The sequence below is a fragment of the Oryctolagus cuniculus genome, chromosome 11, assembly GCF_964237555.1.
Source record: "Oryctolagus cuniculus chromosome 11, mOryCun1.1, whole genome shotgun sequence".
Classification (NCBI taxonomy): domain Eukaryota; kingdom Metazoa; phylum Chordata; class Mammalia; order Lagomorpha; family Leporidae; genus Oryctolagus; species Oryctolagus cuniculus.
Window position 1 is genome coordinate 70,020,103 of NC_091442.1, and position 25,884 is coordinate 70,045,986.

Below are 25,884 nucleotides of genomic sequence, written 5' to 3' on the forward strand. Positions count from 1 at the left end.
CCTTAATTAGGAGGAAGCTTCAAGAGGATTTTTTTTTTTTTTTTTTTTTTTTGGAGGAGGGGGACGTATTATCGGCCAAATCCGGATTCCCTCTGCCAGGGCTCCAACCCTGAAGCAAGACCTCTGTAGGAGAGGGTCAAGCTGTTACCTTGTCACTCTCGGATCCTGGTATCTATGTGAAGCTGAGGGTGAGCTCTGTGGGAGGTTGCTGTGACAATTGCCAACAGGAGAGGCGAGGCACTCCGCAGGAGGTGGCTCCCTCCCCCTGGGCTTTGCCTGCTAGGTCCAGCCAGGGCCGGAGATGGGGCTGGGCAGAGCAGAAAGCACCCATGTCCCCGGCAGAACCTCAGACACCTGGCATCTCTCAGGAAGGAAGTTCAGGGCGACTTTCTGCCCTCATCCGGGATTTGTCCGGTTCTGCCCCAACCTCCTCCCAGACCGGTGAAGTGGCAAAACTTGGTGACCTTTGGACAAAGGCGCACAGCGCGCCACCCAGGACGGGGGCACGGGTCCGAGGCGGGCGAGCACGTTTTCAGTCCACCAGGGAAAGGGAGGCCGCAGACGGCACAATGCAAGGGCAGACACATTCTGCACGTGCCTTGGAAGCCGGCGGGAGAGCTTGGTCTGCGAGGATGCGAGCAGAGAGGCAAGGCGCTGAAAGGAAGGTGTGTCTCTCCCAGCGGCCGCAGAGGGAAGGCTGGAGTTGCAAGGAAATGGGAGGCGTCTCTGGTGTTGATTTTTGCCTAGCAACCCACAGCCAACTGCTTCCCCGGCTGCCGTCCACGCGCGCCTCTCTGCCTCCCCCTTGTCCTAGCGACTGGAGAGCGGTCACTCGGTGTCAGTAAAGCGGGGAGGGAGAGTGTGGTGGAGGTGGAGGTGGCGGCGGGAGGGCAGCCCCCTTTGCCCGAGCTGGGGGTTCCCGGGCTCAAGGCGGCCCCGCCGCGGGGCTCGGCCATCCGCGGTGACCCGCGCACAACTAAGTTGTCCACGTGATGAACCGGGGGACGCGGGTCGTTAAGTCCCCGGGCGCGCTGCGGGGGAGACAGTATTGTTCGCGAGCAGCCATTAGGTCCGCCAAGCAGAAAATGCGGCCGTGTTTGGGGGCGCGCGGGGAAGGGGAGGGGTCTCTGCAGCGAGGTCGGTGGGTGGGGGAGGATGCGGGGGTAGGCTGCGCTCAGGGCAAAGGCGGGGCCCGGCAAGGGCTAGGGCAGCCGGGGAGGGGGCCAGGCGTCGGTGCGGGAGCGAGGGGCAAGGGGCCGATGGCGGGAGGCGGACGTGGCCGAGCTGTGCCCGGAGCCGATCCCGGCTGTGCAGGCGCCCGGGCGGCCGCGTGGGGGTGGGGAGCACGGCAGGGTGCGGGACTGGGCCGGGGGCAGCCGGGGGCGGGGCCTGCGGCGGGGGCGGGGCTGCCCTCCCGGGGCGCGCGCGGGCGCGGGCGCCTGGGCGAGAGTGCGCGGGGGCGCGCGCGCGCGCGAGCCAGGAGGAGGCTCTGGAGCTAGGCGGTCGGCGCGGCGCTGCCCGCTCCCCGCGCCCCTATGTGAGGGAATCGGGGAGGCCCGCGGCGCGCAGGGGAGGGCGAGGCATGAGCACGGGCCGGGGGGTGCTGCGGCCGCCCGAGGAAGAGGAGGACGGCGGCGGCGGCGAGGAGGAGAGCGGGGGGCTCCCGGCTGCGGGCCCGGGCCGAGGGGATGCAGCCGGCTGTGTGTGTCTGGCTGTAGCTGACGCGAGGCGGCCAGGCGGCGCCGGGGACCCGCCCGAGGGGCGACCGGGAGGCGGCGGCCGCCGCGAGAAGTAGCAGCGGGACCGGCGGCGGCGGAGACGGCAGCCCTGAGATGCATTTTCCTCTCCAGCGGCCATGTTAACCAGGAAACCTTCGGCCGCCGCTCCCGCCGCCTACCCGACCGGTAAGGAGGGCTGGGCCCCCCGCGCCGCCCCCGTCAGCCCCAGGCCAGCCCCGGAGCTCGTGCGGCCACCGCCGCGGGACCTGGAGCGAAGTGTGCGGTGGGGAGCGGGCAGCGGGCTGGCGGCCGGCGCGCCCTCGCCTCGCCTCGCCCGGCTCCGCGCATTGTTGCACGCGGCCCGCAGGCTCCTTCGCGGGAGCCCTCGGCCCCCGCCGGGCGGCGGCGCGCTGGGGGCCCGGGCGGGGTGCGCCGGGGCCGTCCCCCACCCGCGCTGTGAGCTCGGAGAGGCCGCTGCGCCCTCCTCGGCCCCGGCCGTCCGCAGCGCGGGCCGCGAATCCCCGGCCCGGCTCGCGAACTCGCGCGCCGGTGCCCGACTTAACTTTGCCGCTGTGGCGCCCCGCCCGTGGGGGCGCGCTGGGGAGCCGGGGCCCCGGCGGGTGTCTGCCACTGGAAGGAGGGGTGTTCTGCCCGGAGGGGCGGTGGGGGAGGTCGGGGTTCGGATGACTTTTTTCCGCCCCTGACCCTCTTTTGTCTCCTCCCGTGCGTGGCTCCCAGGCCGAGGAGGGGACAGCGCCGTTCGTCAGCTTCAGGCTTCCCCCGGGCTCGGCGCGGGGGCCCCCCGGAGCGGAGTGGGGACCGGCCCGCCCTCCCCCATCGCCCTGCCGCCTCTCCGGGCCAGCAACGCGGCCGCCACGGCCCACACGGTGAGACCCCGCCCGCGGGCGGCCACGGGTGGGGGGCGGCCTGGAGGGTTCCCTCGGGGCACAAGCGCCCGGGCTTCCGGGGCTCGGACGCCTCCGAGGGAAGGTCGAAGTGCGTGCGGCCCCGGTGACTTGGGCGAGCCCCAAACTGCAGCTACAAAAGGAAGATTCGTGGCGTGGGCCCCCACACTTCCCCCCGCAGAGCTCGCCCACCCCCAAGCTTGCCTTCCTCATTGTCGCTCTCCTTCTCCCTTCCTTATTTTTTCTGTCCTTGCTTCTCAGAGCTCCACGCCCTGACCCGGTAAACATCTGTCCTGCCCCCCCCCAACACACCCTCCCGTGGGTCGTGGCTATTTATAGAAACAGATATGTGTTAGGGGACAGTCAGGCTGTCCTGCTAGGAAAATCGATCCCCCCAAGAGCCTCCCAGGCCCGGCTGCAGCCAGCAGGGAGCCCCACCAATTGTCCCCCCGCGTGTGTAAGCATGTTTTATGAGTGCTACAGGTTTGAGCACAGCAGAAATTGTAATTAACATTAACAAAAATAAGCGCCACAGCAGCAGTCAAAACAAAACCAGCCACCCCGGCAGGATCCTGCAGTTGGGCATTATGGGGCCAGCCTTGCTCCGGAGGTGGGAAGACCAGGGCACCTGACAGGTGCTGTGTGCCCTCGGAGCCCCAGGAGGGAGGGGCCGGCCCAGCCTGGCCCGGCGTGGGACCAGCGGCCACCATGGTGGGCAAGCTGCCCTGGACTCCAGCATGTGCTTTCGCTTTGCTCCCAGCGAGAGCCCTCGGATGGAGACTGCCAGCTCCCAGGAGGTGATCTCAGGGTTCAGAGGTTTTGCAGCTTCCAAGCGGAACCACCTAAAATGGTTCTGCATGAGGGGTGCGATTTTGTTTGCCAAGTGAAAAGTTGAGTTCTAGCAAAGGGGAGCAGCTCTGGGGATGGTGGGTTCTGGGGAAACCTGTTTATCAGAGAATCAGAGAGGCAATCTAGGGTGCAGTTTGCACCTGTTAGAGCTAGGAAGCTGCTTTGTTATTTACCTCCCTTCTGACAACACAGCAGTTGCCTAATCAGTGTTGGATTGTTGATGTCAGGGAGAGTCTTGTTGGGAGGATGGATGATTCTGTATTTGTTAAATGTTCTTATCACACTGATGTTTTAGAATCTGCCATTGGTTTTAGGGGTTTGGGTTTTTTGTTTGTTTGGTTTGGAATCATCTGGCAATTTGGCAAATGTAACATCTAGGGTTTTTTTTTTCCCCCCTGTGTGTTGATATACTCACATGACGTGATGTGAACTGGAAAAAAAGTACTTAGTTTACAACTGGATTCCAATTTTGTCAGGGTGCACTTTGTGCCATCAGAGCCTCTTTACAATTGAAATGTGTAGTGAATGTAGGGAAGGCAGAGTCTCCCCTGGAGGAGCAGCCAGTACTGCTGCAGCCAAGACGCCCTGTGTATGTGCTTCTGAGGACTGGCCTGTTTCAGACATTATGTTGCTGCTGATTAGGTACATGCTTTCAGAACTGTGAATGTGGTTGGTCGTTGAGTTTGGATTTTATTTGTGTAACATCGCAGATTTCCTAGAACAGGAGAGTTAAAGGAATATAGAGTTTATCACGTTCTGCTCCTTTGATTTGCAGAGGAAGAAACAGACATGTTAACTGGTTTGGTCAGGATTCTCTAGTTAATTCCTATCAATAAACCCCACACCCTCCCGAGTGTGGTTTTGACATACTGTCCCACACTGGTAATCCTAGGAGATTGTATTAACTTCATTACAAGTGAAGAGCCTTTGCAGATCCGTATTCCCCTATGTCTTTCAGGTTTCTGTAAGTTTTTTAGTTTTTAGTTCCAGAGCAGTTAGGCCTGGGAGGAGTTGCTGTGGAATGACTGGGGGACAGGGGCATTAAGGAGAGAAAAATGACCTGGTCGCTGGAGCTTGCCCATGCCTTCTCTTATAAATGATGTAGTGGGCAGGTCAATATGTAATTATGCAGACTATGAACTTCAAAATTTATTTAGTCCATGTCCCTTTATTTTCTATCTTCATGCATGTCTTAATTATAGTGTATTTCTTTGTCCTAAAAATATTCCCATTTGTCCTCAAAGTGTAACTATGTTTATTTCTATCAATTTTTTTTCTTTTAGTGTTACCTGGAAGATGTTAATATATTTGTTTTCAAAATTCCAAAGTGTTGATATGCATCACTTTCATACTGTTGGAGTGTTTGAAGCAGTCTCCCATTACCAGATTCACCTTTATTAAAAAATTGGAATTAAAGAATGACTATTCACATTTAAAAAATAGTAGTGTTTTGAAGAAGAAAAAGTAGACATTTGACTCAGGGCCACACAGACTGTCAGTATGTTTGAGGAGGAGCTAAAATTCCAGTCTTTTTGGACTCAGTTCTATTCCCATAACACTACACAGCATTTCTAAGTTGACTTCGGAAAAGTTTTGAAAACGCCCAAAAATATTCACACAGTGAAAACTCTGCTGTTTGCCATTTATTGTTGGAAGACAGTGAGGCTACTCAACTGCTCGGGCTATTGTTCTTACATAATTTTTAATACGAAAATATTTCATGGTCAGAGAAAGCTTTGTAGGTCCCACCATTTTAACAGTTTCAGCATCCCTTCAGTGTATATGTTTAAATGTGGCATACACTATGCTAGACAGTGGCAAATGGTGATGAGCCACATTCTCAGACTTAAGGCGGCTGGACAGGAGTGAGAAGTTTTTAATATGTTGAAGTGAATGTTGTAGTCCTGGCATTTGTATCCTGGAAACATTCCATCTTTCCTAGCTTCTTCCTGCCTACCTTTTTTTTTTTTTTTTGGTGGGCTCATTAATTGTGCTTTTGAGTTTGGTTGCGATTTTTAGAATTCTGCAGTGCTTGCGACTGCGTGTCCTGGGGCCTCTCCGTGAGTCTCCTTAACATCTGGAACGTTTTTGAGATTCATCGCGCTGTTTTTAGATATTGAGTTGATGTGTCTGCTCTCGGCACTTGTAACCAGCTGTGCTCTGCCTGCAAGTCTCTGCTGATGCACAGCAAGTTAAGATCTTGGGACTGAGGTCCTGAGGGACGGCTCCCAGCTCCCTGGGTATTGACCAAGTGGAGTTTCCTTGTGAAGGTGCAAAATGTAGTTTTGAACAGCTCTAAAAGAAGTGAGAGTTTATAGAGCACTTACTGACCTGTGTTGCCCCCAGCAGCTATTGATCAAATGCTTACTGTGTGCCTGATAGGGCCTCACCAAGATAAGAAGTGACCCCACCCTGGAATTGCTCCCAGCCAGGTGGGTACATGTGATGTTAAAACAATTACAATGAAATGAAGTCAGTGTTACAGCAGCACTGTGTAAGTGTAGGAGGAACTGTTAAGTAGATGAGGCAAAGTTTCAAAGGAGGTGAGAATTAAACAGGCATTGAAGGGTGGTGAATAGAGAGAGAGATCACCTGGACATTGGAAGGAAGGAGATTCCCAGCAGCATTGGAAAAGGGCAGTAGTAACAGCTCTCATTTGCTAAGTGCTGTTCTGTGGCTTTGTACGTATTACCTTTTTAATCCTCCTAATAGCTCTAATGAGGTAACATTGTTACCTTCTTTTGCAGACAAGGGCACTGAGGTTCAGAGAGATTAACTACATTACCCAGGGTCACACAGTAAGTGCTGGAACTAGGGTTCATTTCGTAGGTGTCTAGCTGAACATCTGTGAGCTCCTAGTCATTATGAAATCTGACCTCACCAAACGGAGAGCAGCACAGAAGGGCATCATGTTTCCTTGATTCTTGGGGAACCCAGCTTTGTTCCTTTTGGGAAGAAGACTAACAGTGGTGGATGAGACTGGAAGGACTCAGGTCATCAGGCTCTACATTTTAGAACCTCGTGTTCGTTCTGCTAAGTTCTTTTCTGAGTCTTAGAAACAGGGTACGGCTGTGGGCCTTGAGCAACAGCACGGGCAGTTGCACCTTGGGACTTTTCAGTGGTAACTGGAGCACTGTGGAGAAGAGAGTTGAGGAGTTCTAGACTAAGCAGCAAAGGAGCATGTTCTGAGGCCGCTTCAGTTGCCTCCATGAGAGACACAGGGCCATGAGGTGAGGCAGTGTTGGTGAAAAGGGCCAGAGATGGACAGGACTGGGCTTCATGGTGATTTGGAAAGAGGAGAGAGATAATGACAGGGTTTTCCAGGTGTGCAGTGCCAACAATTCCCAGGTATAAAGCTCGAAGGACTAGGTGGAGGTGTTTATTAAAAATTGAAGATCAGGTGAAGAGGAAACCTTTTCAGAAGGAAAGTCATGCACTGAGTTTGAGTTCTGGGTGAGGAAGGCAGCCAATCAGCAGTCGGACATGTCCTTCTTGAGTGAAGGAGGCACAGATGTGGCAGATCTGAGCCACAGGAGTAGCTGTGCTGTTCGCTGAAGCCCTGGGTAGGGGTGTGGCTCAGGCAGGCAGAAGGGAGTGTTAAGGAATCAGAAACCTAGAACAGAGACTTGAATCCAACTAGGGTAGATGAGCTAATAGCTGATAGTGCAAAGGCAGTTGGAAAAACAGGAGGTAGTCTAGCTTATTGGCAGACTTTTTAGTTCTAGTCCCCAAAATGTCTGTGATCACATTTGAATTATTATGCACAATATAAAGGCTATAGCAAAAATGGAAGTGACTTTCTGATGTTCAGAAGTTTTACTTTGCTGTCTTTTTAGGAATCCTTGTAGCCCCAAGGTTGCTTTTGTCCCCAGTGAAGCTCAGGCTTTTTATAGAATGGATGCTGGTGTCGTAGGTTTTTCTTTGACATGTATCCCTTCTGCCTCCAAGAGAGTGGGTCTGTGGGGCAGATATGTTTTGAATTCCAGGTCCTTTTATTCCCTGGTGCTTGAAAGACTCAGTGGAGAGGAACACATGCAAAGAGTAAAGTTGGGAAAGTAAGGCAAAACGCAAACCCATGCTACGTGTGTACAAGGATCCTTCAGGAATTTCCTGGACAAATGAAAAGATAAAAGATTTTGAAATGCATGCATAATTTTTTATGACATGCATTTTCTGTGAACTTTTCAAAGACTGCCTGTGACTACCCAAGGCTTTCCTAATTCCTTTTTATGGATGGCACTGCTTCTGGCATCCAGCGACAATAAAATAACCTGTCCAGCCACCCTTGCCAGGATATAAGGTCACCTAGCATGGATTATCATCCTTAAGTTTAATAAAAGAGCTCAACTAGAAGTCTCCTAAAACTCTTTCTAATAAAATCCCTGAATCTATGAAATCGTGGTAAGACAGGCCCAAGCACTACCTTCCCTTTCATTTCAGAAGGGAGCAGAGAGAGAGTATGCGCCATAAATGGTCATTGTCCATGTCACATGTCAGTTAACAAAAATGTGAAGGTCTTGGTCTGCCAATAGGAAGGACTTGAAATTTCTTTTTATAACCAGGGTGTTCCCAGACCGTCTCCACAGATGCTGTGTTACATATACACAGCACTGAGAGCAGTTCTATGACTCTCATAAGGTAGGATTTAGAAGGGGAAAATAGAGAAAATGCTGATGGCCAAAGACTTCAGAGCATAAGTTCCTGGAGAGCAGGGACTCTGCCACTTCTGTGGCCAGATTCCTTTGAAACCAGTTGAATGAATGAGGTGAGTTGTGAATGAAAAATTGATCTTGAGAATTTCATATAAAAATCACCCAGCAGTCTGCTTTAAGATTTGTGGTTGGGGCTGGCATTTGGTGCAGCAGTTAAGATCCCACTAGGGATGCATGTCTCCCATATCAGAGTGCCTGGGTTCGAGTCCTGGCTCTGCATCTGATCCAGCTTCCAGCCATGCTGGAAGGCAGCAAATGATAGTTCAAGTACTTGAATCCCTGTCAGACTTGTGGAGACCTGCATTGAGTTCCTGGCTCCTGGCCTTGACCTGGCCCAGCCCTAGCATTTGTGGAGTGAAATGGATGGGAAATCTGTCTGCCTTTCAAATAAATTAAATGAAAAATAAATGAATAATGACATCTTAATTGTTTAATTTTAAAAAAAGCTCATGGTTGACTAAGGCTGGAGCTGGAGGAACCCCTAAGTGGTTGGGGGTGGTGTGGGCAGGGCAGGATCCTGGCTGTGAATCTTCTCCCACCTGCTACCAGTGGTGACACTGAAAATCTCAAGTGGATTCTCAGTAAAAGCCAGGGCCTCATGAGTCTATACCATCAGTTTTGTTTAGACAGTCATGTGTGCCAGAAATAGAAACTGCTACTTTGTTTTCCTTGTTGGAATGCTGAGTATCCCAGCAGCTCATAGAAATACATGTCTTAAGAGAGCCCAGCCATTGACCAAAGGAAGGCCCCAGACAGTGTGGTGGATGCTTATTTGTTGGGCTGAATGGCCTTAAATGGTCATCACAGTCAGACCTTTTAAAAATAGGGTAGAGGTTTACAAGATACTGCAGCACATATCTGTGTGAGAATCTTCTGAGCCTAAAAGCACAGTTTTCTTTGTTGCTGGATCATGCGTGTTCCTAGGTTTAACCAGATTGCCAAAGAAAGGGGAAATATGGGGGCTGAAGTGTTTTTGGACTAGAGCTCAATATTGGGGAAAGAGTGGTAAACAAGACCAGGCATGATCCCTGTGCTCCCACTAATGAAGAACTGCTAACTGAAGTTGGAAAGGTGCAGGTGTGGATTGGGTATAACACCTGTGACGTGTCAGCCCCTGTGCTAAACATTCTGGATAGAATAATAATAGAGAGAGAGCATCTCTGCCTGCGCTGGGAACTCACATTCAAGACTACGAGTGTGTCCAGCAAAGTTTTCCTTTCTTAGGTGTGGCATTTATGGGCTCCTCTTTTCAGAATCCTGTGTTTCATAGCCTTATGCAGCCCACTAAACCCTCTTTCTTTTGGGTTGTCACAGCCTGTCTACATTAAACTCACTGTCCTTGCCAATGTGACCCTGGGGCCCCCTTCTTTGTGTCCAGCTTTTTTTGTTCCTGATTCTGGTCATGGATTCGAGCCAAATTGGGTTTCGTGAGGGTCAGGGATGGGGGCTGGCTTAGGAAGTGTCCTATGTGAACAGCCCCCTTCCGTGCTGGTGATGTTTCCCGTCTGCCTTCCAGATTGGCGGCAGTAAGCACACCATGAATGATCACCTGCACATCAGCAGCCACAGCCACGGACAGATCCAGGTTCAGCAGCTGTTTGAGGACAACAGTAACAAGCGGACCGTGCTCACGACACAACCAAATGGGCTTACAACAGTGGGTAAAACAAGCTTGCCAGTGGTGCCAGAGCGGCAGCTGGAGAGCATTCATAGACGGCAGGGGAGCTCCACCTCTCTCAAGTCCATCGAAGGCATGGGAAAGGTGAAAGCCACACCCATGACACCCGAACAAGCAATGAAGCAATACATGCAAAAACTCACAGCCTTCGAACACCATGAGATTTTCAGCTACCCTGAAATATATTTCTTGGGTCCAAACGCAAAGAAGCGCCAGGGCATGACGGGCGGGCCCAACAACGGTGGCTACGATGATGACCAGGGATCGTATGTGCAGGTGCCCCATGACCATGTGGCTTACAGGTACGAGGTCCTCAAGGTCATTGGGAAGGGGAGCTTTGGGCAGGTGGTCAAGGCGTACGATCACAAAGTCCACCAGCACGTGGCCCTAAAGATGGTGCGGAACGAGAAGCGCTTTCACCGGCAGGCGGCCGAGGAGATCCGCATCCTGGAGCACCTGCGCAAGCAGGACAAAGACAACGCCATGAACGTCATCCACATGCTGGAGAACTTCACCTTCCGCAACCACATCTGCATGACCTTTGAGCTGCTGAGCATGAACCTCTATGAGCTCATCAAGAAGAACAAATTCCAGGGCTTCAGCCTGCCCTTGGTCCGCAAGTTTGCCCACTCGATTCTGCAGTGCTTGGATGCTTTGCACAAAAACAGGATCATTCACTGTGACCTTAAGCCCGAGAATATTTTGTTAAAGCAGCAGGGTAGAAGTGGCATCAAAGTGATCGATTTTGGCTCCAGCTGCTACGAGCATCAGCGTGTCTACACGTACATCCAGTCGCGCTTTTACCGGGCTCCCGAGGTGATTCTGGGGGCCAGGTACGGCATGCCCATCGACATGTGGAGCCTGGGCTGCATTCTGGCAGAGCTCCTGACGGGCTACCCCCTCTTGCCTGGGGAAGACGAAGGGGACCAGCTGGCTTGTATGATTGAGCTGTTGGGCATGCCCTCCCAGAAACTGCTGGATGCATCCAAACGAGCCAAAAATTTCGTGAGCTCCAAGGGTTATCCCCGTTACTGCACTGTCACGACTCTCTCTGACGGCAACGTGGTCCTCAATGGAGGCCGTTCCCGGAGAGGGAAGCTGAGGGGTCCACCCGAGAGCAGAGAGTGGGGGAATGCACTGAAAGGGTGTGACGATCCCCTCTTCCTTGACTTCTTAAAACAGTGTTTGGAGTGGGATCCTGCCGTGCGCATGACCCCGGGCCAGGCTTTGCGGCACCCCTGGCTGAGAAGGCGGTTGCCCAAGCCTCCGACCGGGGAGAAGACCTCAGTGAAGCGGATAACCGAGAGCTCTGGTGCTATCACGTCGATTTCCAAGTTACCTCCACCTTCCAGCTCAGCGTCCAAACTGAGGACTAATTTGGCACAGATGACAGATGCCAATGGGAATATTCAGCAGAGGACAGTGTTGCCAAAACTCGTGAGCTGAGCTCCAGTCCCCTGATGCTGGTAATCTGAAAGATACGAAGTTGCTGAGCCTTACTGGGTTGAAGAGGAGTAGCTCAGACCTGTTTTTATTTGTTCAATAACTATTCATTTGTATCTTTTCAGCACTTAATTTTAATGTAAGAAAGTTGTCTGTTTTGTTTTTATAAAAATACATGGGGACAATGCTTTAAGTTTTTATACTTTCTGAAACTGTTTTTTTCTTTTGTGTGTGTTTTCCAAGTACGATGAGCCTTACTGTATTTCGTGTGGCAGAGGAATCACATCAGTGGCAGGCCATTGATTAATTCATGACTGCCGCGCATCTGCAGATCGGTGGCACAGACATTGACCATGCTGTTTTTGGTTCATAACATATTCTCCCCAAGGTGATGGCTCCAAAGGCCCTCTTCCTCTCCCCGTGCCCAGAGACAGCACGTCCTGCTTCCGTTTTCCATATATCTGGGTGGCAGCGGTGGTGGGGGGAGGTGGGTGGGTCAGGACAGAAATGATACTGTTTTTTAAGAGTGCACCTTAGAGATTTATTTTTGCCCCCCTGAGGTGGCTCCCAGATACAAAACCAGATCCCCCAGGTTTAAATTTCCCAGTTAGCAGTCTGACACTCAGAAAGCCAGCAGAGCAGCCTTTACTGCATGAACAGAAATGGAAATGCCTGTTCCTCCCAGTTCACTGGTGTGATTGGCGTGCTGTTTGGTCAAGAAGCCTCGTGTCACAGAATTTGTCTGGCACCTAAATTTAGACATGTATCCCACGACCGTCCCCCACTTCCCTTTTTGATTTTCTCCTCTCTGTTCCTCTTTCACTACACATCTGTCGCCTGCATCTAGTTGGGTCTTCTTCCCTCAACTGTATGCCCTACAGTACAGGAGAGACATTTCAGCTGTGAGGACGGCCATCATTTCATTTGTAAAAAGAACAGCAGCCTAGCTACTTAGGGTGGGGATTTGCGCGGTTGCAAAGGAGATTGGGCAGATTAGGGTGAGTTCACACTGTTCAGGTGCCACAGTCAGGTTCTCTTAGCCTGGGAAAATATCAGCTCATTCTTCAAAAAGAGAGTTGGAAATCCTCTTGATGAACAGAAGTCACTGTGGCTGTCCAGGGAGGCCAATTTTAACAACACATTTCACGGAGGAAAAGTTCAACCTCAAGTTAAATGGTTTGACTTGCTCTTTGCGTCACTAGAAGAACCACAGAGATGGCATTCCTCTCTTTTTATTTTGCTTTCGTTTGGATTGCACTGATTGCTTTTGTGGGAATGACACTTTACCTGGAAAAGTAACTGAGAGCTAGGGAAAAGAATATTTTCTTCTCTGAATAATAATTATTTTCACAGTGAAAATTTCAGTATTTTATCACTAATGTATGAGCAGTGATATATATATATATATCAATTTCAAGGCACGTGGACAAAATTTTTTAGTATGTGCAATTTAATCTAGAAAGATTTCTGCCTGTTTGGACAATAGGTTTTGGGTAGTATAAATTAGGGTAAGTAATATTTTATATGCACAGATATTATTGTATTGCCTGTAAATTGACTAATAAGTACTTAAAGCATGGTCCCCAGTGAGGCCAAGAAAGTTTCCGGTTAAGTTCTTTCCTGATCTTATTCCTACATTTTCTCTTTTTTAAAAAAGAAAAGTAGTTTTGAATGAAACACTTTACTTATCTTGAGGCTTTGTTGGTTAATGGTGGGGAAAAAAATGCTCAGGAAATATTTCAGATATTTGCCAAAAAAACAATAATATTAGCTTATTAATAAGATGATATTGATACTTGCTTTACTATTTAAAGGTGTCACAGATAAATTAATTTGTACCCCAGTATTTAGAAATGATTGCTTCTTTCCCTTTGTCAAATTCTTTAGCATATTGTACTCATTTCTGTGTGACCTGTGGAAGTGCAATAATATGTTACGAAGTCGCATTTTAACTGATGCTCACATCAGGATACCCCCCAGTCAGTGGCTACAGAATTTCAAGATCTGTGTATTTATTACTTAAAAGGTATAAGAAGTGTTAAGAATTGGTTTGGTGGCTTTGTAAAACCAGGAGCCTCTTAATGATTATTAGTTTCTTTAGGTCATTAAAATACATAAAACCATATCAAAGGCCATTTCCCCCTCACAGTGCTCCTCTTCCATTTCCATATTTAGGTTTAAATGCGTGAACTTGAGCTGCCATTATTAATTTCCCTGTAAAGTGATTCTACATGTGCACACACTTGTCTTTCCCCTGCCACCTGGAATGTTCTTAAGATGCCAGCAGTGCATTTCTGTCTGCATTCACAGATGCAACCGGAAACTTTTAAGCCAAACTACGATGTGCAGCGCTATGGGGCTTTTTTTTTTCTTTTTTTTTTCTTTTTTGGTCCAAATACAGTGAGATTTCCTCTATTCACAAGAGCTGCCACATTTCGGTATCTAGTAATAGAGCTGCTTAAAGGAAAAATTCTAGCTTGATTGTAATGTCAATAAAGGAAAGATGTTGCATCTTATGTGATTTTAAACCATAAATAGATGAAGGGCTCTGATAGGCTACTAGGAGTTGGCTTGGAAACAGTCCTTGGTCTCACAGGTTACCATTGTCTAGGGATGTCTGAGCTGTTTTCAGATTTAGGACTAGCACAGTGTTGTCTTGTCTTTGGTTGCAGTCTCATTTGGCTCTGTTTCTTGCACCACCAGAGTGTTCATTATCACTTTAAAGTGTATTGCTACAACGGTGGAACAACAGCGTGATGCAAGACAGTGCAGATTAACAGTAGAGGAGAAATCGTGCCCTTAGTGTTAACAATGTGCCTTTTGTTCTGAATGCCATGTTGTAGGGCATGCATTTTTTGGCCTCTTTAACTCTTTGAATACTAGGCAGTAAGGATGGGACCCACCTCTGCAAAGATACATCTGTCTTAAATATCTAGTTCCAGGCCTTAATAGAAACCATAAGGCATGAATCATCATCAGGCACTGAAAAGATAACCATCGGTTAGTTACACAGGGAATTCCTATGTTTTAAGGGGTTAAAGATGGTCTTTGTTGTATCTTAACATCAAACTGATTTTTTAAATGATATTTTTTTTGTTATGCTAACACTAGACAAAAATCAACTGTATTTGTAAAAATTTACCTCAAATGATTTAATTTTATAGTCTGATTAATCCCAGGGCATTTGGTATGAACCAAAGTGCATTCCTTTTCTATGTGCCTGGCTCTAGTAAGGGTGGCCAGGGATTTTTACAATTTGGGTGCAAGGCACTTAAGCCACTTTTAAACTTAATGGGTGGTTTGGAGTCACATTAAATGACTCCATTGGAATGTTAGGAAACACTTTAGGCATCAGTAGCATTGGGCCATATTGGAATCTTAAAATAAAAGTGTGAATTATTTTAAAGAGAGCATTCATTTTTGTAATTTTTTTCATCAAGAATATTTCTGGTAAGCAGAAGACTTTTTAAAAACCTGATTTGGTTGGTAAAGGTTTTAATATTGCCCAACATAATGCTGTGGTAGCATTTAAAAAAAAGTATTCGTGAACTCTTTGTTTCTTAGGGGCTTGTACATCTCTCTGCTATGGACATATATAAAATTCATTGTAATTATACTCAGCTCAACTGCTACAGTTATGTCTAGGCAGGGGCTTGGGTTTTTATCGAGCAACAACTTAGACATGTGACTGTAATATGCTGCAACTGTGTGTACTGAAAACATGTGAAAATGGTCGAATGTGGACTGTGTACATATGTATGTAAACATTTCTGTGAGATGCTGCTGTCGCCACTTAACATGGAATATGTTCTAGTGGATTTCAATCCTAGTGGCCAGTTCTATGATACTGTATGTATTGTACAGCTGATGACAGGAGTAAGACTGTTTAGTGAATATTTGTTAAAATTTATTGTTGTGGCCAGAGATAATTTCAGAATAAAATTTTAATGTCCTACCTTACTTTTCTCCCCTTTTCTAACTGTAATTTACCTCCTGATCTATTTCTGGTATTATTCTTGCTCTGTGAGCCTCAAGAAGGTTTAGAAAGCCAAATAGATCAGTTCTCTGTCAGTGCCTTGACAACTTAGGTCATCCTACTAATTTGTTCATTGCAAGAATTTATGTATTAGGTCACCTATAAGCAACGCAAACTCCAAGTAAGGAGTAAAGATTGAGGAGGTAGCTCCTTTCTCAGGATACGCTGTTCCTTTCCTCTTATCATTTCACGTTTCCTTCATGCCATCCCTGTCCTGTTCACTATCATTCTAGAGCTCCCAGTCTAGTTTTTTAGCCTTCGAAGGGTACTTAAGCTGTGGGCCGTCTATGCACACCAATCTTCCTTTTTCTTAGTGTTCTCACCAGCTGCCCCTTATGCTTTCCAACACTTGGGTATTTTTGCAGTCTTTGTACTTGGTGGTGTCTAGGGGCCTCTTGTTGGGGGTTTTCATGTCTCCTGTCATGGCTGGGTGAGGAAATAAGGCCTTTGAAACTGCAGCTAACTCCAGATTTGTCAAGGACACTAAATACCAAGCTCAGAGTTTACTCACAGACAACAGCAAGCCCATGATCTGGTAATTTGTCAGACATTGCAGGGATGGTACACGGACATATATTTCCCTCGTGTGGAAAGAACTACCTCATATTCTTATTTACATCCCTCCTGCCACCAATGGCCCAGAAATGACTGTGGCTTCAGGTGTCAACAATGCGATTTGTTAAAACGAGGAAATGCTATGTAAGAATTCCCAAGCCCACCCTTTGTCTTAGCATTGCCTATGCCATAGCCCTCAGGGTTGCTCATCTAGCTTCTCAAAGGTTGCTCCCAGTGCAAAATATATACAGAGTTTTAAAGATGTGCATTGTATGTAGCATTCAAAAGCGGTACTAAAAGGAGCAATTTAGATTTAAAAATATATTGTTCAGATCTGATTTAGAGCAGCTTATAATTCCCACTCACTCTCTTCTCATCAGATCTTTGAAAGCTCTTAAATTGATTAATACTGTATTCTGTTTGAATCTCTAATAATCTTTTCCCTTTTGGAATCAACAGCTATATGATATTCTTGGCACTTCAAAGTTGCCTGTAAGCTAGCACTAGAGAATGTTCCTAGCTGACCTTGATACTGGTCTTTTAAAGAAGGGAAAATTGGCTTGATTACTTTGTTTTAGAAAGAGAGCATGAAGAGGGATTTGAAGAAAGGGTATTTGTGGTTTTGCTTCATTGTTTTCTTTTTTGAAAGTTTGAATTACATTGCATTTCCTTTGGGCCATTAGACAAATACATACTTGTCATTGGTGATACTTAACATTGTCCAAAATGAAAAATGACTGCCAATGTGTTGCACACACAGAAGAAAATTGCATCTTACTGCAGAGTCTTTGGTTTGTTTATTTGGTTTGACTTTGACTTACTGTTCTGCTATAGTCACATCCTTAATGTCAGTGGACATTTCACACATAATTGGAGGAGGAGATAATTGCCATTCTCTTATATCTCAAATAAGTTTAATTAATTTTAGTTTAAATTAAGTTTATTTAAAATAATTTAAGTTTAAATGAATTTTTACTCTTCCAAAGAAAGCCAGCATTTTGAGAGCATTAACCGGTCATGTGTAATAAGTAAGAAGTATCTGTTTCCTCTGTGTCATGTGTTCCAGAAAAATCTCCTTCACATACCTCATGGTATCTTAGGAAGCTCATGATGTTCATCTTTATACATCCCTAGGAGCTATAATTATCGGTGGATATTTGAAGAAGCTGAAGTGACTTTGTAAAAACGCTGCAAAATTGGGGGTTTAGGTTGTAATCAGATAGTTTTGGTCTCGGACAGCCAACGCAAATCCTTAACCACACAGCACATGCACACGTTTAGAAAGGGGAAGGAAATTTGTGCTATCAATGGGCATTTCTATGGAATATTTTTCAAATGAGAGAAATTACAAAAAAACCGAGGAGTGTGGCATCTGACCATCTTAGTCTCTTAGGTGCATTGAATAACTTCAAACACGTGCACACCCCTCCATTAGTTGTTGAAGAGTGACCTCATTTTGCCCTTTGTGGGGAGGTTCATTTTTGTAGCTTTACTCTCTACTCTGTTCTTAAATTGCTTTTTACATTTGAATGTATGAAAATATTTTTGACACTTTACTAATTCTCAGGGATGAAAAACTAAATTTTACTGACTGTAGCAGCAGGTAAATCTCTTCAATTTCAACGTCCTCAGGTTTCCTATCCTTTTCTTCTATATTTAAGAAAATCTAGAGTGCCTGCCAAGCAAATATATAAAAATTAAAATTTCAAATACAATTTTAAAATACCAAATTGTAAATAAACCATTTTACAAACTAAAATATTGTGTCTTTCCTTGCTTTTTATCCCAAATTATTCCCCCTCCTAAGTTTGAGGAGTCTTAAATATCTAGACTTCATTTTCAAAAATAGAGTGTGTTGTTTATAAAATAAAAATCCACAGAGAAGTCCAGCACATTCAACTAAAAGTTTAGTGAATTGTATCAGTTGCATTTTTCAGGAGGGGGGGAAGGATTGCGATTAATTGCAAATTTATGTAGACCTACAGTAAATAAATGTATAGGTAAATTTGAACATTAATCTGAATACGCTACTTTCCTAGAATTCAATTCATTGAAATTGTGACTTAGGGAGGCTAAAATTACAAAAGGGGAAAAAAATCCAAGTGATAATGCATCAATTGCATGTGACATTCAAATATCAAATATCTATTAAATGCCTACTACCTGCTACTAAATGCTGCTACCTTTTACAGTATGTTCTATTGTAGGCAAGTGGTAAGCAACACAGCCATAGCTACTGTGTCTAGGAGTGTTTTAGACTGGTTAGGAAGGCAAGCATTATGTAAATGATTGCGTGAACACATAATTGTAAATGTACAAATTGCTTGTGAACGAAAGGCATGTGATTTTGAGTGTGTATGTGTGGCAGAGGGAATTGTCTTGTATGGATAAAGGGTGGCTTCCTAGGGAAAATAGCTATTCAGCTGAGAAAAGAACAAAGGCAGAGAACCAGGAGCTGGAGGGAACCAGGTTCCCCTGGTTGGAGCCCAGAGAAGGGGTCCGTCGGTGTGAAATGAAGCTGGTAGGTGGTTGGGCATCAGACCACAGCAAGCCTTACAGATGCCGCTAAAGATTTTGATCTTGAGGTGCCAGGCGGTGACTGAGATTTTTAGGTAAGAAAATGCCATGAGCAGATGGGCTGTCCCTGGCTATTTGTGTAGAATGCTCTTAAGAGGGTAAGAGTAGCTCAGGGAAGACCAATGACAAATGTTTGCAAGAAATGGCAAACTGGACCTCAGAGTGGGCATAGACACTGAGAGAAGAGGGATTTGAAGGCTCTTTTTAGGATGTATAAATGTTCAGGTAGAAAGAATAGTGGTGTTACATTGTGTATCAAAAGTAGCTGTTGCTATTTGAGTGCTTTGCTACAGTGCATCAAAGGGAATGGCAGAATCTGATTTGTTGAAGAAAAGAGAAGATTGCAAATTATTGCCTTTGGTTACAGAGCATGAGGTGCTGGTGAGCTATTTCTTTTGCTGAAAATTTGAGGCCTTTGAGTAAAATCTCATTCATTTATAAAATCACAACTTTTTTTTTTTTCAGGCAAGTTTAGATTCATAAGAGATTGTTTAAAAAAGGGGGGGGGGGAGATTCAGATTAAGCCAAATTCTACCCAAAGACACAATCCCCTTTGGCAAGTTGCCTTACCCTTCCCTCTTCTCCTTCCCATCCTCCCTTGCTTCCATAGAAAGTAAACATCTGCTTTATAAGCACATGTGGATATTTTTTACCCATGGGGGATACATTTGAAGACTCCTAGTGGATGTCTACAACACTGGATACTGAATCCATTCAGACCTATGTAAATAATGTGTGTGTGTGTGTGTGTGTGTGTGTAATATATACAGATATAATATACAGATATAATGTATATAATATTTATACAATGTTTTTCCCTATGCAAACACTACTTTAATAAAGTTTATAAAGTAGGCACTGTAAGAATTTAACAATTAATAGTAGAATAGAACAATTATAGCAATATACTGTAATAAAGTTGCCAGCATTGCTACTCTTGCATTTTGGGGTCATTGTTCAGTAAAATAAATGTTACACCAGCACTGTGATACTGGGACAGCTGATCTGGTAACCGAGATGGCTCCTAAGTGACTGGCGGGCTGAGAGTGTCTACGGTGTGGAGACAATGAACAAAAGGAATGATCTGCACCCTAGGCCAGGTGGAGCAGGGACACTGCATGATTCCATCCTGTTACCCGGAATGGCATGCAGTTTAGAACTTAGGAATCGGGCCGGCACCACGGCTCAATAGGCTAATCCTCCGCCTAGCGGCACCGGCACACCAGGTTCTAGTCCCGGTCGGGGCACCGGATTCTGTCCCGGTTGCCCCTCTTCCAGTCCAGTTCTCTGCTGTGGCCCGGGAGTGCAGTGGAGGATGGCCCAAGTGCTTGGGCCCTGCACCCCATGGGAGACCAGGAGAAGCACCTGGCTCCTGCCTTCAGATCAGTGTGGTGCGCCAACCACGGCGGCCATTGGAGGGTGAACCAACAGCAAAGGAAGACCTTTCTCTCTGTCTCTCTCTCTCACTGTCCACTCTGCCTATAAAAAAAAAAACAACTTAGGAATCGTTTCTTTCTGGAAGTTTTCATTTAATATTTCTTGACCATGATTGACCAAGGATTACAGAAATCACAGAAAAGTGAAACTGGAAGGGAAGGGTGTATGTTTGCCAAAATGAAACAAAAAAATAAATTGCAGCAGAAAAAGGAGGTGGATAGACATCCCTGCCATTGAGGCCTGTATGTTTAATTGGAAGGCAAACTTAGAAAACATTAAACAACTTGAGAACAATAGGAGACAAAATTCGAGTACGTGAAGGCCACAGGTGTTGCTGTCACGTAAGGCCAGGTTCAAGGAGGTGGGTCTCCCATCAGGTCTCCATGGAATTCAACCTGATAGCCAGGAGAAAGGCTTTGTAGGAAATGAGAATTGCTGTGAGTCAGGTCACAGACCGTCCTGTTGTCTGGTCATCTAATATTGATTGGCATACTACAAGGCATGGACAAAGAGACTGGAGTTGCTGCAGGGTGAGGAAGTGGAGAGTAATTCTTCCATAAAGGTAAGCTTTGTCCTGTGGTTTCCCTAGATGGGCTGTGTTGCATCCACTGCATGCGTGCTGTCTGTCTTGAATGCTTTGCCAATCTGTGAGAATCAACCCCAACCACACAGCCTTCCTTAACCTGAGCCTGGGCAAAGTGGCCCATACCAAAAGCTGACAAGGACCACCTTCTCCTTGATGTCTGGAGAGGGTGGGGTGGGGATTGCCACAGTTCCTCGATTTAAGGTGGGTGAGCTGGAGCTGACAATGGCAGTGAATCCCGTGCCTCCCCCATGCTTCCCTCCCAGCTTATGCCAGCTAACAAAACACAAGCTGTGTGTCTGGAGAGAACATTGTAATCAGAGAGGCGCGTGTTGAACAGACAGTCACAAAACATCAGTTAGGAGCTGTGACAGGTGCCAGGGCAAGTACTGGAGGCCCTGAGAACAGCACTAGACCAGGAGGAGGTCCAGGCCTCTGTGCGGTGGTGTGAAGCATGCGGAGGCGGCCAGCCCGGGAAGGGCAGTCCAGAGCCTGGGCTCTAGGACCCAAAAGAGGCCAGTGTGCTGGGACTCTGTGATGAGGGCCAGGTGAGCGGGGTGCAGAGGGAGAGGAAAGCAAGCTCAGCCTTGGAGAAAGCCACAAAAACCATGCAGAGGAGGAGGGGCCAGGGCACAGCATTAAACCTCTGCTTTCACTCCAGCTCCCTGCTCATGCTCCTGGGAAAGCAGTGCAAGATGGCCCATGTGCTTGGGCCTCTGCACCCACCTGAAGAACCTGGATGGAGTTCCAGGCTCTTGGCTTCAGCCTGGCCCAGCCCTGGCTGTTGCAGCCTTTAGGGAGTGACTGAACCACTGGATAAAAACTATCTCTCTCTCTCTCTCGCTCTCCCTTTCCCTCTCTCCTCCCAACCCCTTTCTCTGTCACTCTGTCTTTCAAATAAATAAAGATTTTTAAAAAAAGAAAAGTGATGAGGAATTGGGAACCTGTTCTGTTCTGATGACACCAGGAAGCTATTGATGCCTTGTGAGTAGCTAGCTCGCTCTCTCTCTCTCTCTCTCTCTCTCTTTTTCCTGGTTTTCAGCAGAGAAGCCAAATGGAAAAGTGATACTTTCCCAAACAGGGCAGTAGTCCTAAGTAACTGGAAGTTAGGGAGGGACAATTTGACAGGAGTAGTGATGGTCCCAGAGGGTCCTGTTTAGGAAGAGAGTGAAGCGGGTGAGTCCACGCAGGGTGCCATTTATGTTGTTAATTTATAACTAAAATAACAGTCGCTGAAGCCTGTTTTTTAATAAGACTACATAAAAGTTATAAGCAAGCCTTAAAGGTTTTTTGTTTGTTTGTTTGTTTGAGATTTGTTTATTTATTTGAAAGGCAGAGCCACAGGGAGAGAAAGGGCAAGACATAGAGAGCAGGGAGTGAAAGAGAGAGAGAGAGAGAATTTTCCATCCGCTGGTTCACTCCCTAAATGGCCACAAGAGCTAGAGCTGGGCTGGTCCAAAGCCAGTAGCCAGGAGCTTCTTCTGGGTCTCCCATGTGGGTGGCAGGGACCTAAGTACTGGGCCATTTTCCATTGCTGTCCCAGGTGCATTGGCAGGGAGCTGGATAGGAAGTGAAATAGCCCGGACTCAAACTGGCACCCATATGGGATGCCAGGCATTGCAGGGGGCAGCTTTACCTGCTATGCCACAATGCTGGCCCTACCTTAAAGGTTTTTAATTGACAAATTTGTGAAGACTGATCTCAAGTTTTGCAGATGCGATTTAATCAGTAAGGAAGATTTTAAATCATTTAGAAAAACGAATAAGCCAGTGAAAAATCTGACAATAATATGTTCAAAAAATTTACATGAGAAACTTAAGTAGATGAAGTAAAGTAATGTAAATTAAAACTTAAGTAGATGAACCGAAGTAATGTAAATTAAAGCAATTTAAAGTTTTCAACCCATGAACTATTAACAATAATGAAGCAATGGTGCTCAGTGCTAGCCAGGGTATACAATGGCACAAAACTTCATGTTACTGGGGCGTAATTAGCAGCACCCATTTGTTTCACCTAACAACTCTCTTTATAGGGGTCTATATCAGAGATAATCTATGATGTAAACACATATTTGTGGACAAGGATAAACAGACCTACTAGCACAAATGTAGGCAATCTTATATTCATCAAGGACATTGCTTAATAAGTTATGATGGGCCGGCGCCGCGGCTCACTAGGCTAATCCTCCGCCTAGCGGCGCCGGCACACCGGGTTCTAGTCCCGGTCGGGGCGCCGGATTCTGTCCCGGTTGCCCCTCTTCCAGGCCAGCCCTCTGCTGTGGCCAGGGAGTGCAGTGGAGGATGGCCCAGGTGCTTGGGCCCTGCACCCCATGGGAGACCAGGAAAAGCACCTGGCTCCTGGCTCCTGCCATCGGATCAGCGCGGTGCGCCGGCAGCAGCGCGCCGGCCGCGGCGGCCATTGGAGGGTGAACCAACGGCAAAGGAAGACCTTTCTCTCTGTCTCTCTCTCTCACTGTCCACTCTGCCTGTCAAAAAAAAAAAAAAATTAAAAAAAAAATTAAAAAAAAAATTAAAATAAGTTATGATGTTTATGTTTTCATGGAAAAAATGTTCATGGTATAACATTAAGCAACAAAATTCAAAAGATAGTACACAGGACTTAATACCCTACCTGCCAATACAAACAGGCAGAGGCAGGCACAGAGAGATGGTTGAGGAAAAAATGCACCTATGTGTTAACAGGTAGCTGATTTTAATTTCAAGTTTCATAACGAGGATTCACATTTTAATAATACAGTAGTACACAGATATGTATTTGGAAGGGAAGACATAAAAGTAAATTTCTAAGGATCAAATGAGCACAGCACTTTAATAATGGGGATGGAATTGCTTCCTGTTCTAGGCCAGGTTAAACCATTTCACCTCCTACCACTCGCTGTGTACTTTCTCATCTCCCATTTTTGGCACCTAGAATAGGGTCCTCTCTTAGCCTGGTTAGCTCCTGCTGTCTTTGGCCTTTGGTAGCCAGTACTCCCTCTGCCCTGCCTATGCCCACCTCACTCAGCCTTCCTCACACGGATGCACCTGCTGTGGTCTCCCACATTCATAAGGACACCTGCTTACACAGACCTGAACCTTCAGCATTCAGGCTGGTTTACCTGTGAACCTTTGGATTCCATGAGGGGTGTCTTTCCTGCTTATTAAGATGTTCCTAGTGGCTGCCATCGAGTTTGGGACAAAACAGAGTCTCTAGAAAAATTGTTGAGAGAAGTGCTTGGTAGATCCCTCAGTGCTTTTTCAGAAGATTCAGGAGTGATGGCACTGTGGTGGCTTAAAAGGAGGCGACGGTGTGGTGACTGCAGATCCTCTACTGATATCGACAATGAACGTGGGTGGATAGGTGGAGAAAAAGACACCTGCAATGGTGACTCGAGTGATTTTTTTTCTAGGTAGGCAAAAGTACATGAGTCTGGCACCTTCTGCTTAAACCTTCAGGGGCAAATGGGCAATTTCCCAAACGTGGCCTGCAAAGTCCTCTGTGGTCTGGCTCAGGTTTCTTTGCAACTTCCTGTCTCTCCCGCTTGGTATGTTCCAGCCATGACTGCCTTCTGTGTGTTCCCTTAGTAGTTCAACCTCATTCCTGCCTTGAGACCTTTGTACTTCCTGCTCCCTTCACGGAAGCACTTCTTCCTCTCTGAGTGGCTGACGTCTTACCATTTAAGACTTGGATTCAACAGATAGCCCCTCCCTGACCACTCCATCAATGTCCATTTCCCCCACCCCAGTTCCTTCTCTCACAATACTCTTACTTGCTTTAAAGCACGGAGCAGAATCTGGGAAAAATCTTGTTTACCTGTTTCCTGATTGCCCATTGCTTGTCTCCCTCTTCCCATGTAATATATATGTGTGAGTTCATAATATATGTGAGTTCTTGTTGGCCCTGTGTTTCCTATGACCTTAAATCTTACAGGCATAGAGTAGGTGCTTTGAAACCACTTGTAACTGCCACAGGTGTTTGGAGGAAGTAAAGAAGAAGTCAGTGACAGGAAGAAACTAGAAATGTTACCTTCTAGGAAAGCATCGCTTCCAATGCCAACCTTGACTGCTTGGTAGTGTGTCAGACTGCTTTCTTGGAATGATGAAGTTTCCTCAGAGTTCAGTAGGAAATAATACCATGACCGACTAGCAAGCTCAGCCATGGGCAAAGGGTGGCGCAGATTAGTGGCTGAATAGATCTCTCTGTGTGAGAGTACTTCGAACAGTTTCTGGGAAATAAATAAGTCTATTTTGTTACAAGCATTTTTGAAATCCATGTGTACTTTGTCATAATCCCATGACGACCCTGTGTGTCTTGCTTTAGGGCTGGTTTTGGCACCTGGAACTTGCTCAGCATGGGGCTGAGACTAGATCTTCGCTAATGTGTAGGTAGCTTTTTTGTACTTTATCTTTGGGAGTCAATCCCACAAGAGGAGCATAAATGCTTTAGTATCAATACATGCTAATTTCTTCTCTAATATGCTAATTTATTCTCTAACACATAAATGTGTGTGTGTGTGTGGGTGTGTGTGTGTGTCTTCTTAAGGGTAGAAGAAGGGCAAGAATGTATAAATGTACTCGTTTGTGGAAAATGAAATTTACAAAATGGTTTATATCTTGGTACAAAATTGTTTTTGAAATCAATGCATAGTTTTCTTTATAATAAACATTTTTCATTAACTGTTTGCAGACCTCTTACATGCATGGATTTTAAAAATTCTTGTCGCTCCCCCTCTTCACGGAGGAATGACACAGGACCCTGCGCTGTTCTTTTGTCTGCTCGGCCCTTCCCGGATTTGCTGCTGGTTCTTCCCGGGTTGGCTGCCGTCCTTCCACCTCTGTGGAAGGGCGGGCCCCCCTGCCACTTTCCCCACTTCCACGGGGGAGCGCGGCACACCGCCGGCCAGCTCTCTCGGGGCCTGCTCAGATGTTCCTCAGGTGTTCCCCTTAGATGTTCCTGGTGCATGTTGTCTCTCTCCTCCTTTATAGTCCTCTTCCACCAATCCCAACTCTGCTACCCACACGCCGAGTACGCTGCTCTCCTCCAATCAGGAGCAAGATCAGCTCCTGCAGCTCAGTCAATCAAATTGGCAAGAGGCAGCTGTGTAGAAGCTGTTTACTCCCTTCTCAGCGCCATATTGTGGGAGAGCAGATGCATAGAATAAGTCTTAATTCGAGTAACTTAGTCTAATCCGAGTTGCTCCCCACAATTCTGTACCAAAAATAAACTTATCTTTTATCCCATTTGCCATGACATTTTTGGAGTACCCTTGTATTTCCTTCATCTCCTTTCTTGTACACTTCCTGTGCCTGATGTTTTGAGTGATATCGGAATGGTAGGTAATTTTGAGTGGCCAGCACCTAGAGGTGGCCTTGTGGAGACCGTAAGGAGTGT

General features: G+C 46.8%; 1 protein-coding gene across 7 annotated transcripts in view; it reads left to right on the forward strand.

Moving 5' to 3' along the window:
* DYRK2 (dual specificity tyrosine phosphorylation regulated kinase 2) overlaps nucleotides 1-17,655 on the forward strand; it is a 44,673-nt gene extending 27,018 nt beyond the window's left edge. For 2 of the 7 annotated variants that reach the window (XM_070052582.1, XM_070052583.1), the window contains exons 4-5: nucleotides 2,457-2,605; nucleotides 9,701-17,655. In XM_070052582.1, the coding sequence (XP_069908683.1) occupies nucleotides 9,722-11,308 (1,587 nt within the window). In that variant the 5' untranslated portion in view covers nucleotides 2,457-2,605; nucleotides 9,701-9,721 and the 3' untranslated portion in view covers nucleotides 11,309-17,655. Of the gene's footprint in view, nucleotides 1-1,451; nucleotides 1,905-2,456; nucleotides 2,606-3,035; nucleotides 3,421-5,881; nucleotides 5,905-9,700 lie in introns of those variants that run through there. The other 5 variants (XM_070052580.1, XM_070052587.1, XM_070052581.1 and 2 more) reach the window with 5 other exon arrangements.
* Nucleotides 17,656-25,884: the final 8,229 nt, after the last annotated feature.